Source organism: Cyprinus carpio, chromosome B19 (genome assembly GCF_018340385.1).
Source record: "Cyprinus carpio isolate SPL01 chromosome B19, ASM1834038v1, whole genome shotgun sequence".
Classification (NCBI taxonomy): Eukaryota; Metazoa; Chordata; class Actinopteri; order Cypriniformes; family Cyprinidae; genus Cyprinus; species Cyprinus carpio.
Window position 1 is genome coordinate 16813405 of NC_056615.1, and position 14456 is coordinate 16827860.

The window sequence follows — 14456 nt, forward strand, 5'->3', positions numbered from 1 at the left end:
AATACCATAATTTCATTACCTAATGTTAATATACCAACCTACTGATGTACTGAAATCTGTTTTGTACATTTGTAATACACCGAGAACCACCAAAAGCAGGTGTTGATGAGAAAGTCACATGATGAACCAAAGCCCATCACAAGCAACTTTTAAATATTAACATATATAGAAGATGCATGGTGAAATTCAAACAAACACTAAACACCATCACGGTGACACACATGAAACTGAAATAATGCAATAAACTAATTCAACAACATTAGCTGTAACAAATAACCCTAATGTTCAGAAAAAAAGCTAAGAAACATAGTTATTCAACAACAACAACAAAAAAACTATAAAATTTGAAATGTAATGCAGGGAAGTCTGGGAATGTCAATTTACAGTTAATCACTGTAAATTATACGTTCTTTTTCCACTACTTATACTACCATAAAAATACATGTCTAATAGTTTTTTACCGTATATTATAGGGGAACCTCTCATTAACCATTTAATGTGTTTTTACTGTAGTCTTTTACAGTTAAATTCAAGGTTTTTTTTTTACTTCGTGTACAGTTCAATATAATCCATAACCCCTTATCTGTAACCTCTTTATACCATTGATCGGAAAAATAAACATGCAAGTCACGTCATTAGCATCAAATATGACTTTATTCATTTTCTTATAAATCATTCATACAAAATTGGCGTTTTGCAATTTCTTTATTACCTCTATAAAAAGACATGTGTTAATTACTGGGATGAAGGGTCAGGACAGGAGGGAGCAAAACAATCAGATCTGAACAAAAATAACCCAAAACAAATCAACATTTACTCATAAATAGCCTAAAGTGGTCATGCAAGTCTGGTTAACAGCCTAACGTGAGAAATACAGTTGCGTGTTTAACAGATGCCGTGAAACTTTAGTGTCGGAAGATGATGCAACTTTATTTGAAAGATTTTGCCGCTTCTGTCCAAACTCAATTCAACTGAATCAAAAGGCACAATCAGGGGAAAGATCAGTGATGTTTTTGAGCATGACTCTATATTTTCTTATTGCTAATCATAGAAAGTAATGTAAGAGAAATAAGATGCTAATTTTACCAGTTAACCTTGAAACAGGATGAACTTGACGGAATGAAAAACAAGTAGAGAAACCATAAAAGAACGACAACATAATACAATTGCATGATTTTAAATTTGCCAAGATTCTTTGGTGATCTTGCAAGTGTGTAGTGGTAGCAGCAGCATTCAACAGGCCAATTTCAAATGAATGGCTTTGTCACGTTAAGCTGGGTAGTTAAAATAACACTGACGCCAATGCAAACAGCTATCAGTGTGTCGTCTGCACACATGCTCTGCACTGACAAGGGCCTTGGGCAGATCTGGACGATGCTAGGCGTATCGCAAGCCATGATGACAGCATTGGCAAGGGCATCGTGACAGGATGCACATATTAATCAAAACAGACATCTGATGCACACATCTACCCCCTAAAGTTATCTCAGATGCATCATCCTATATAGAATTGTGTAGATCCAGCTGTATGAACAAGGATTATGTACAATGAAGTGTTTTATAATTTGGCCGATGAAATTGTGCGAGGCCAGACATTGATTCTGTGATATGACATTATAACAATGACAATCATAGGCATAAATGCTGGATATAAAATTTTTAAATTAGCTGGTTTGCTGAACTTAAAACTTAACCAGATGTGGGCCATTTGTGTTAAAACAGAAAAAGGATGACAAAGACAAGTAATTACAACTGAACATTTTATGAAACAGTTAAGAGGGCAATTATAGTAGAAGCTTTCAGGGACTTGAAATTTATTCACATACTTGTATAACAAGATTCAAGCAAGCACCTAAACTTAAATGTCAAGATGGACACTCTACAATTAAGATTTTCAGTTTGAATAATGTCAATTGAATCACATTACTGCAAATTTCTGAGGCTTTTAAAGTCATAATGCTTATTAAAATACAACGCACAACAATTGAAGGGTTCCTAAACAACATTCAGTGTCAGATATGCTTTTAAATTTCAGCGTGGGCAGACCATGTCCACATGGAGGGGGAAAAAAGACCAAAAACATGTAGTGTACATCATGTCATAGCATCAACCGAATTCTGATGCATTATGTGAAGAAAACATGAAAAGGAAAAAAGGCTTTGGCTCACAGCTGGCACATTTTAAGTCCAGTTACCTTCACAAAAGGCCACTAAAGCACGGCACTCCTTCAAGTCATCAGACATTCAAGTACCTGTGAGCGGAGGCTGACAACACGCTCCACTCTGACTCTGGAAAACACAGAGAAACAACACTGGAGGGGCCTGACGTCTCGAGAACCGTTCCCTTGATATGAAATCAACACGAAAGGATGTAAAGGAAGCATACACTCGTCACTTTCTAGGGGACAGAAATTGTGTCCATTTGTGGCTGAGTGAGTTTTATATGTGAAGGATTCGCGTTTAAAATAGGAGGCTGAAGAGGAGAAATGAGGCAGTGCCATTGAACTTTGATGGACAGCTCATTTTTCACAGGGACAGGGAAGATAAAGGAGGTGTGAGACGTCTCACTTAAATTACGGCCATAAGTCCTTAAGATGCAACCTGTCATGCGCTGATGTCTACAAAAGTTCTCACACCTAAACAGATGGCGTTCCTGCACTGTAAGCTCTGCCTTTGTTTCCATGCTAATTTTTCTATTGACTATGACAAACATTTTTTTTTCTCCAAGTCGGGCTGTTTAATAACGTGAGGATTTAGGGAATTCTAATTAATTTTTTTTATACACTTTAAGGTGGATTTGCATGAATTAATTAGGTAGGGAGGGTTTGACAAGCCACTTAAGGCAACTCATTAGTCTTGGCACCATTTTTAAAAATAAGAAATAAAATACTGCAGGGTGTTTAAATGGTGGTTATGCAACTAATAAGAGGGATCGCCGTTTCGAATGCAATGTTACGGCCCTTTCTTTGCTCACAGTTATATTTCTGTTTCTGTGAACTATTCACCTGCACCGTCTACATCATAGCCTTCCAATGAAACTAAATGATTATGAAGTGTTTTGAAAAGGAAAAAACCCCTAATACCTCAAAAACTTGGAAATAAAACCATATGAGCTCAATCGTACACAATCATGGCTCGAGACCTCGGAAAGAACTGAGAACATGATGTTGACATCCGAAGCGGGAGGGTGGATGGATCCAGATGTGGCGTGGTGAAGAAGTGCTAACACGATGATGCATCCCTCCTGTCGTCCAACAACTCGCTCGTGTGCTGGGAAAGTTTTTCTGTGGCATTCGTTACCAACCTTGAAACAAAACTAAATCTTCAGAAGAGTTAAAAGTGTGTCACGTGTGTCTGAAGGTCCACAGAGGCCTGTGTTTGTTCTTTGCTTGTGTGCTGCTGAAGGGAAAACTGAGCCATGGGCTCTTCCGCTATGGTCCTCCTCTGCTCCGGAGAGTCTCTTGCGGCCCCCTGTTGAACGTCCGACAAGGGGTGCCAGTTTGGTCAGAGCCGCTCGATCTCCCTGTATTTCTTGCGGAGGATGGAGACCTGGTCCTTAAACAGAACGGGGTCCAGTCTCATTTGGGAGTGGACCAGTGGCATACCGCCAAACCAGCTGGCGAACTTGTTCATGCAGGTCTGGCGCTGGGCAAAGTGGTCCGGGTCCGCCCAGCGCGAGGCTCGAGATGACTAAGAGGAACAGATGCACAACATTAGATTGCTTGCTCAAGCTCATGTAGGTTTAATTATCTGCAGTGTGTTTTTTTCTCACTTACCTGAGCCATCATGGTCTCCTTGTACTGTTTTTTCTGTGTGACCTTGATGGGCGGCAGCTTGGTGACAGCGGACACTAGGAAGTTGATGAGGATGTCCTCACAGTTGGCCAGCTGGTCCACCATGCTCTTCAGGCTATTTGGCAGGAAGTTGGTATACAGGAAGTGGTAATATCTGGAGAAAAGGACGGAATGAAGAACATGGACATTGTCAAGGACAGGTTGAGACAACCAAATCATAAATTCAAAAGCTCAATAGGACAATGAACACAATGTGCTGGATAACATGGATAAAAGATATTGATTTTTTCATCAACTGCAACAAAAACCAATCAGTCTTTTAATCAATGGCTTATTTTTTTTAATACAGTTTTGCGTAAATATATATTTAATGGCTGCTTGTCCTACAAATGTGTCCTTGCTGCAAGTTTCTAGCCTACTACAGAAACTGCAAATCATGTTTTTCTGAGAAAGTTAATGAACAATTCTACCCTAAAGCTGGTGCTATCATATAAGGTCATTCTTTACTTGTGCTGGCATGTGGTATTAACTTTGCAACAGTATTAATGTTTAACATTCTTATTTAAAATAAATATTATGCATGTTAAATTAAATACAATTACACAATACAATAATTATATTGCCAAGAAAATAATTTTGTGATATTTGAAGAAAAATGACCTTTTCGTGTCCTCAATGTCTGTGGTGTTACCATGATGGAAACGGATCCTTATATTTGGACAACTTCCTGTACTTCCTGTTTAAGATCATAGCGCTGAGGAGTGTAAGGTCAGACTTTTTCTTTAAATACTATATCAGAGTCAGTTTAATCTAAAGATTGATTTGTATAGTTGTATTAACATTTTAAAAATATTGCAAGGTCTACTTGTTGTAATGGTAATCTCCATTTTAAAGAACTTCAGAATTATGAAAATTTGTCTATGATATTACTGCTTTTAATTTAGTACATAACTGATGAATTACCAGACTTTCAGTACATTATTTATTTTAAATGTAAGATTTAAAATTAAGCTTTTAATCAATCTATCAGTGATATGACGTTCAAGTAAAATTTCTTATTATCATCAATATTGAACACAGTTAATATTGTTGTGGAAACCAGTGTTAATTTTGCACTTGTTTGTTGGTGTTTTCAGATCACTGTCTGCGTTTCCGCAATGAAGAGCGAGCACATGTGCATGGTTGCCAGATTGCAAAAATAAAGCAAAACACTGGGCAGAAAATGTATCCTTTTAATTTGACCTTTTGATATCTGGCAAGCACACACATGAAAGCTCACTTTTTTTTTGTCTTGGTATAGTTTTTATTTTTTAAAACACATTTTAGTCTTGTCGTTTATCGTCAAAAATATTGCATGTTGATATAGTCACTGTTATCGTTTATTGACCTTAGTGTCATCTCATCACAGTCTTGTTTTAGTCATGGGAAAACACTCTGCAAACGAACATTTTTCATCATAGTTTTAGTTAACGAAATTAACACTAGTAGAAACCAATTATTATTTTTTTTGGTATTCTTTGATGAATATAAATTTCAAAAGAACAGCATTTATTTGAAATAAAGTCTGTCCTTTTACTAAAAAATTTAATGCATCACTGCTTAATAAAAATTTTTATGGCAAAAAATGACCCCAAACCACTGAATGGTAGTGTATATTGCAGTACCTGTGGTAAATGGCAGCTCCGGTGAGAACCATGGAATAGTCATTGGTCCATTTGGAAGTGTAACCCCAGCGTTCCTTATTATTGTCCCAGAAATGACTGCGGGCAGGATATCCCACAATTCTCTCAGGGAAACTCTGCCACACCGTGAAGGCAAAGTCCACCTGCAAGTCAACGTTGAACTCAAGTTAGAAGCCACTCGCCAAACCAGCGCTATAAAGAGTTAAAAAGAAGAAATAAAGAATCGAGGATGGTGGCATGAAGGCTCTCTCGTGACAAAAACCAGACACAAAGATACACACACATACACAAACATGCCTTCAAAGCTGCTAGTTGCGAAGATGCCCTCCTTTTTCGAAGATCAAAGCATTTAAACAAATAATTACTGAAACACATCAAAAGTGTCAGCGGCAGAGCCTCAGCAGGATCTCAAGTCAGTAGTGAATTGATTGAACCACACTCATACAAGACACACACAAACAGACTATCTATGTACACTGAAACCTTGGCGTAACCCCACCGGCAGTACACTCGCCTCACATGTAATGCCAAAATAAGTCTCTAGCTACACAAACGGGGTTATTTGGGAGGGGGAGTTCAAGAAAGAAAGAGTAATTGGAGTTTCCCTGCAGTGTGGTCAAGATAACACATGATTAAAGATATCCATTTCAGGAAGAAAAGAGGAATGCACAGGAGGGAAGACAGGTTTAGGAGGTTGACTTCAGCTGTGTGCGTTCACGCTGACTCTGCTGCCTCTGATAAGGGACGGCCATTTCTCATCGCTGTATGCTGCAGAGTGCCACTGATGCAGGGGACAGAAAGAAGCCGAGAGAGGGAGGAACCGAGGACTGAAGAGGCTATGCTGAGCTGATTACGGGTGGCAGAAGCATAGTGGTTGCCAAATCTGCACTGCCAGCTGAAAGGTTGGGGCTTTAATCCGAGAGCGGCTGAGGAGGGAGTGATCACAACCCTGCTCAAACGATAAGGCGTCTTTCACTTTGAGGTGATACAGGGTTATGGATCCGCTATCTGCCCTATTGTTAGCTGCAATGGATGCTATTTTTAATGGCGAGCTCATCCCTTGAAGCACACTTACGATGTTATTCAGAGTGTCTTCCACCAAAAAATTCACCAAATATATGTATAAATGCATGTGTATATTTAAGAAAAATTTTATGGTTATATATTAAATGTATTTATATGTAATATAGATTATATGAATATAAATATACACATGTAAATATTCTCAAAATATATACTGTGTGTGTATTTATATATACATAAAAATATACACAGTACACACTTATTTTGGATGCGATTAATCATTTGACAGCATTACCATAAATAAATAAATAAATAAATAAATAAATAAATAAATAAAAAGGAAATAGGTAATACAAATTTATAGATGACATTTCAATCAGCTCTGATGGTTCCAATTTAAATATATATTTTTATTAACAATATTAATTCATAACGATAACGCTCTTACATGTGTCTTTAAATCTTACACATTAACTCTGACAATCCTAAAATAAAAACGTCACAGACCTCCTGTCGAAGACCCCAGAAAATAGCAAAAAGATGACATCTACAGCCATGAATAGTGATAGAAAATGAAAAAACAAACTTTCCAGTAGGAAGCGTCGTCTTCAGCGGGGCCATAGGGCCACAGCTAACAGAGCTCAGGACGGCAGTCACCCTCACTGCTGACGTGTGACTCAGAGAGAGACAGATGGAGAGAATTATAGTCCATACCTCAGTGGTTGACAACACAGTGTCCTCATCCAGACTTAACACTGCATCGCTGATGATACTGTCATAGGGCTGAAAGCGACTGCTCATGACCTACAGAGAGAAAAATATACATGTACACTCAGGAAAATTTCCTTTCTTCATTCTTTTCTCTTTTTGGATTAAACACATAATATTTGGTTACTGTTATGCATGTGTGGTTGATCACTAACAAGATGAGGAAACTTACAAAACAAGACACGCATTAAAGTCCTGTCACAGACGCATACAACAACAGGCCACCCACACACAGCCCACATAGCGCTTCATAAACATGGATGCACATGCAAGCATTTAATTTAACTTTTGTCAAAACACATATGGACAAAACAAGCCTCGACGGCACTAAACATCAAAACAGTGTCAGGGAGCGACAAACTGACTCATAAATACATAAAAAGAAGACGGTGTCTAAAAGTACAACTAAACAGGAAATAATACACATAAGCTTCCCACAGTAAATCCCCCCTCAGTCACACAAGCAGTCTGCCAGCAGTGCCCACAGGGACCACTCCACATACAATCTGCACTTCTAGAAAGCCACCGCCACAATATGAAGGTGAAAGATGAGGTACGTGCAGGTGAGCGACGGCCCTGTGAAGTCAGGATTAAATCTAACACTGGAAGTCTCACATCTCTCTCCTTCAAATCCACAGACGCCATAGTGCCGTACCACAGAATCACGTCGAGTCATATCATTTACTATCATTTTACTACTATCCGCCACTAATAAATTACTACTAACTAATTAGTTTGAAACAGAAAATATTTGTGCTTTGACTATGTCAGTGGATAAAAAAAAAAACATGGATAAGTAGTACTGTAACTGGTTTATTTTATCACATGAGAAAACAATACTATGAACAGCAAGGTTTAATTACTTGAGATTTAATTACCAAAATTTTTGGTTTTGGTTTCTGGCTAAATTAAAATGTTAATTTTAGTCTCTGTAAAAAATGCATTAGGGTGTATCGCTACTAAAATTTCCCTAAAAAAATAACCCTTATTTACAATCATATCACACAGTGTGTGATTTCTGCATGCTTGTTATTCTTAATTTAAAAACTTTTGTGTTGACATAACTCAGCTCGCACGGACTGGAAATTTAATAATCACAAAATTACATCGAATTATTTTTCACACTCAAATCCCAATGGCTAAAATCAAGTCCTGTCCTATATTATTTTCCTTTGAATTTTGCACTTCACACAAAAATTAAACCAAATTTTCAATAAGCAGTTAATGTTGTTTCATGCAGGCCTTAATGAAATGCAGTGCAGCACAGGAAGTGAGTCTGAAAGGCACAGTATTCTCTGTAGGATCTCATATACTGTAGAAATAGGAGTGTTTAATAAGGAAAATGCCCAGAGCAACACTTCAGTGTGGCATGGGACCAGGCTGTCAATCATGGCTTAAAAGAGCTGTCTCCTCGTCAGCTAGTCTGGGTGGGAAAACACACACACACACACACACACACACACACACACACGGACACACCACTCTGTAAACAAGACAGCCACAAGCCGTCCAAACCACAGGCTGACTGGCACTACTTCACTGCTCTCTTCCCTCAGCCAGAGGAAAACTAATCCCTCTCGGCTCCAAACACTGGGAAACAACACTCACAGCCCCTGTCTGTTCCACACCAAAAACATCCACACACATCCCATCAACAACTACAAACGTGTGGGATGCTGTGTTGTGTTTCACTAATATTTTACTGTAATACATATTAATGTAGTCACAATTTTGTGAAAAATACTTTATCAGGGTAATAACTTTCATTACCAATGAAAAACATTACATATACTGTACACTACCGTTCAAAATGTTTTAAAAAAGTATTTTGTTATGCTCCACAAAGCTGCATTTATTTGATTAAAGATACAGTAATACTGTGAAATACTAGTACAATTAAAAATAACACTTTCTATTTGAAAATGTAATTTTAGCAGCCATTACTCCAGTCTTCAGTGTCACGTAATCCTTCAGAATTCATTCTAATATGCTGATTTTATACTCTGGAAACATTTCTTATTATACAGTTGTGCTGCATAATATTTGTGCATGATACATATTACATGATTGTTTAATGAATAGAAAGTTCACAAGAACAGCATTTATTTTTGAAATAGAATTTTTTTTTTTGTAAACAAGTACATACAAGTTCTTACTGTTACTTTTGATCAAGGGAAGGTACCTTGATGAATAAAAGTATTAATTTACATATACATATACAATATATATATATATATATATATATATATATATATATATATTAAAAACCAGCATTCACAAAGTTTCATACATTTATTTTTAGACTTTGTGACACATCTAATGCTGTCATAATGTCATTTCTCAGCTTTAACATGCTTTAAAAAAAAGTGGAAACAACTTAACCTAACCACAAAGAAACCATACATCACCTTGTTCTCTCCTTCGATTACAATAATGGGCACTGAGGTGGCCGGCCATCGATGCTTGGCAGGTAAAGGCTTGTCACAATTCCACAATACAATAATCTGAGAAAAGACAGAAACATGAGAGATCAGAAACAAAGCAGTTAACAAAACCATGCATTCTTTTGAATTATAGAGTACATTTCTATTGCTGAGGCAGAAAAAAACACATTAATTCAGATCCAGTCCCCAGCTTATATGTTTCTTTCCAAAGAAATTAAATAATACAAATCATAATATACTGTACTCTGTACTTTTATGCATGGTCATACTTCATTAAAAAGCCACACTTAAATAGAGCATATGACCGTAAAACATATGCAGTGAATGCCAAACATAACACATTGTGATGTGTCAGGGATCCTCTGAGGGCCTTCACTTTGTGAAGTTCACACACATTTCTGTAATTGTGTATCTGGTGTTAGTATTAGCCTGGAATGTCCCAAATTTGGGATGTGATGTCGGTTTCAATTTACAGCTTGTCATAGCCATGTGTGTTTTTTTTTAATATATATTCATTTTGTTTTGTCACTTTCAAGTGTCTTTGAGTGATTACACCTCCAGCTGAAGTGACTGGCTCTAGTTTTATGTTAGCACTCATAAATGTTTCATGTGGAACATTTTAAAAGGGGCCCTTACTCTCAGAGAGTGTCTGTGATTTAGAAGTCAGTTAGTTCACAGAGCGGGGTTAAATAACTCATTAAGAGCGCTCAAGTATTTGGACTCAACCCAATACTCTCACAGAGCCCTACACACTTTCAGGGGATTTTTTATGAACAACAAAACGTTGATAGACCATCGTAAAAATCCACAAGAAAAATAAATGCATATAAATGAGAATTTAAAATGCTGAAATTATCAGGTCTCTGGTCTCATTTCTTTGGTCTTGACATCAAAACATGAACAGACATGCGTACACTGAATAAGCTGACAGAAAAGCAATAAAGGTGTGAAAGTAAAATTGGGTAAAGACCTAGGCTTGTCGATCAGGTTTATGAACTTTCCTTGATAAAAAATTAACAATAACAATATTAAAACAGAAAATATTGAAATATATATATTTTTTTATTAATCATTTAAACATTAAATAATTCAATTAAAATGATATTTATTAAATGTTAGTTTTCAGGGCACTTTTTGTTGTTCACGAATGCATTGGGAATGGCATCAGGACATGACGCCGGCTCGATTGCTGCCGCGTGACCATCATTATTATATGCAAGAGCTGTTCAAAATGAAAAAGTACTATATTAATGCACTGATTTTAAAATCCTGTTTTAACGCACTAGTGATATAAACAGCCATCAAGCCTTTTCCTTAACCACATCTTTCACTTCATTAACTCCCAATCGCAGAGTCACGTAGCTCTCAAGCCACGGAGCAGAACATAATAAATGAAAGCTTGACTGTCTAATGATATTACATGCAGGAGGATCAGGAGGCCTCTTCAAACTCTATTCTATAATCTATAATAAGATCAGAGACATTAATTAAACTACTTAAACTCTCAGAAACAAAACAAAGCCTGAAGGTTGGATTTTTTGATAATGCAGACGAGCGAGGCAAAGATAGGAGCAGGAACGCTAAAGCATGTTGACATGAGTGAAGCTCCATACTGGGGTGGATTTAAAGTATGAATCAACTATAAATCAACTAGTCATCCAACAACTGAACAAGTATGTAGTGAGAATCATACAAATGATAACTCAGATGTAATCAATTTAGTCTAATAAGAAATGTACTGAATTTATTCCAGGTTTCCAATTAAGAAGGTTTAGTTGACAAGTTGTTCAATCCCCAGACTGACTTTGATGAGTCAGGATATCTACAAAGTTTTTCAAAGTCAAATGAAATTATTATTATTATTTTTTTACCGTAATTAATAATGTATGTCTATGAGGGGCCGTACAAGCCAAAATTCATTCTGGCACTCTCACACACCTACATTTTTCTTTCACATACATATGTTTTTGCTTTCACACTTACATTCTCCTAACACGTACATACATTCTGCTTTCACACACATACATTTCTAATATATAAAAAACACCCACATCCCACACTCACATACAAACATTTGTACTCTCACACACAAACATTTGTACTCTCACACACATACGTTCTCCTTTCACACACACACATTCTCCTTTCACATACATATATTTCTACCTTTTTTTATTTTGGTATCCATTACTTCCTGTTTAAGTAGGAAGTCACTGCTCAGCTCTTCCTCACAATAATTACAATAATGCTATTCAAAGTCATCCTGTTTTCTTTTCAAGTACATATTTTAAGTTTTTAACTTTAACATATCATAATGTAACCTATGTGTTCTACAGATCTGTGTACAAGTCTTAAGACACTGATTTTGATCGTACAGGGCCTAACGCTAAGGACATTTCCGGTTTGGCCAGTGGTTTAAATGTTTTACTTGCCCTGGGAAAATTTTCACAGGCCTTGCCACAATCAATCAATCAATAAATCAATAAATAAGACTTATTGTTTTCATTGTTGACTGTAACATTGTATTGTAATAAATGATAACCATTTTGCACAGATAGGTACAATAGCTGATAATAGTAGCATGCTTTTTCAGGGAGGTCTAACTCTATTCCAGTTAAGGAAGCACTGATCAGGATTTTTCGTGACCAATTCCAATTGACGATTTTATTTATTCATTTATTTAACAATCAAATGAGCCGATTCCCATACTCGTTGGCAATTTATTTAGTTTTTATAACTTTTTTACATTTATTAAATATTTATTTTGCTCTGTTACTGGCCAAACTAACCTTGACTAACCTAAACTTAACCTTTTATTACCTTAATTATATGTATGTCTGCACTGTTTGTACTTTCTGTACTGGAAGCTCCTGACAAGACGGATTCCTTGTGTGTGTAAACACACTTGGCAATAAAGCTCTTTCTGATTCTGATGAAAATGCAAATTCAATCTCTGACAGCAGGTGGCGTTTATAGAACACTAGCAGCGTTTCCTGGTTTATTGCTGTACGCAGTGCTGCGCTAATTAACACTCCTTTAATGTGTATTTAATGAAGATAAGAGGAAAAAGAAAATGCCATCGAAACTTTTCTTCTCAGAAATACATCCATATTCACCCCCACCCTAATTCCATAATTATGGTTTTCTTTCAGTATTTCAATGAATTTGTTCTTTCTGGTACAGTATTTTCTCTGCTTGTGCGACTATTCTCTCCTCTTTGTGTCCGTCTTCAGCGCATCTGTCTTAAAGATAAATATATCATGATGATCACAACGTTTGTGTTACCAAATTGCATCCTGTCAGGAATAACCTGCCTGCGCCGTTTTTAACCTGGTCCTTTTTGATTACTGTCAGTTTAAATGCCGGCGTTGCCAGATATTGAAAAACAAACAAAAGAATCTAAAAATAAATAAACCGCAATGAGTCCAAATCTTGAGTTATGGAAATAATATAAAGATATCGCTGTCCCTAACTTGCAACGTCCCACTTTATTCACTTCCTAAATTAAGTGAAAAAGTGAAAGAAAAAAAAAAAAAAAAACCTTTCCATAGACACTTATAATACGTGTATATGGCAACACGACTGAGGCTGAGCCCGCATCCTCGATCACAACTCGCTCAAGGGACGAGGCCATGCAACCTTTTCACGATTATTCTATTTATTTATTCATTAATTTAATTTTTATTTTTTTTGCTGAAATACTTCTGCCTCATCTACCTCAGCCATGCTGATCAGGACCTCGCAGTGACCCTGATCGCGCCTGATCTGCCTTCCTTTTCCACTATACTTTCTCTCACATATACATACATTCTTCTCTTACATACACATATTTTCTTCAGACATACATACATTCTATATATACATGTATGTGAAAGGAGAATGTATGTGTGTGTGACAGTAGAAATATATGTATGTATGTGAAAGGAGAATGTATGAGGGTGAAAGCAAAAATATATGTAGGCCTCGGGAAAGGAGAATGTAAGTGTGTGAGAGACTATAAATGTATACAAGTGTAAGGAGAATGTAAGTGTGTAAAAGCAAAAATATATGTACGTGAAATGAGAAAATTAGGGTGTGAGAGTGCCAGAATTAATTATGGCTTGTACGGCCCCTCATATATGTCCATTAAGAAATACCATTACTATTAATTAAACTCAGTTTTACTTAAACAGGCTAGGGCAAACATGTAAAATTTTTTTTTTTTTTTTTTTTTTGGCAAAACAGGGTAACTGCAAGTTTGAAATACACATTTTACACAATAATTAGAAATTTGGTTTTGTACCAATACGTCACTACATACAAATTAGAGGTTGACTGATACTGAATTTTGCTGAAATGATAATGCGTTTAAATAAAGGGAATAAAAATATTATTGTGGCGATACCATTAAAATCTATATACTGTATATGGAATATGTTAATGTATTTAGTGTTCCCTTCCTGTTATGGGGCAGCCCAGAGAAAAGCTACACGTTTACATTGAAATAAATTCCAGAAGCAGCTTAGGTACCAGTTTATTTTAAGGTGTCCTTGTTACATGTTACATGCACTTACTATTATAATAACAATAGATTTTGCATAATTTCATGCAAGTAATTTTAAGCCAAACTATAACTATATAGTAAGCACATGTAGGTAACATTACTCAGTACTTAAATGTATAATTACACTGTAACAAGGACCTCTTAAAGTACCGCAGTGTAAAGTGTAACCACAGCTTATTGTATTACCATAAAACGTACAAAAA

General features: G+C 36.4%; 1 protein-coding gene across 1 annotated transcript in view; it reads right to left on the bottom strand.

Annotated features, from left to right (window-relative positions):
* Positions 1-635: 635 nt before the first annotated feature.
* Positions 636-14456, bottom strand: part of LOC109109198 (exostosin-1b-like) — a 70925-nt gene continuing 57104 nt past the window's right edge. Inside the window, exons 9-13 of the mRNA XM_042745133.1 lie at positions 9675-9770; positions 7213-7302; positions 5458-5618; positions 3776-3947; positions 636-3689 (exon numbers count right to left, since the gene is read on the bottom strand). Coding sequence (XP_042601067.1) covers positions 3504-3689; positions 3776-3947; positions 5458-5618; positions 7213-7302; positions 9675-9770 — 705 coding nt within the window. The 3' untranslated portion in view covers positions 636-3503. The remainder of the gene's footprint in view (positions 3690-3775; positions 3948-5457; positions 5619-7212; positions 7303-9674; positions 9771-14456) is intronic.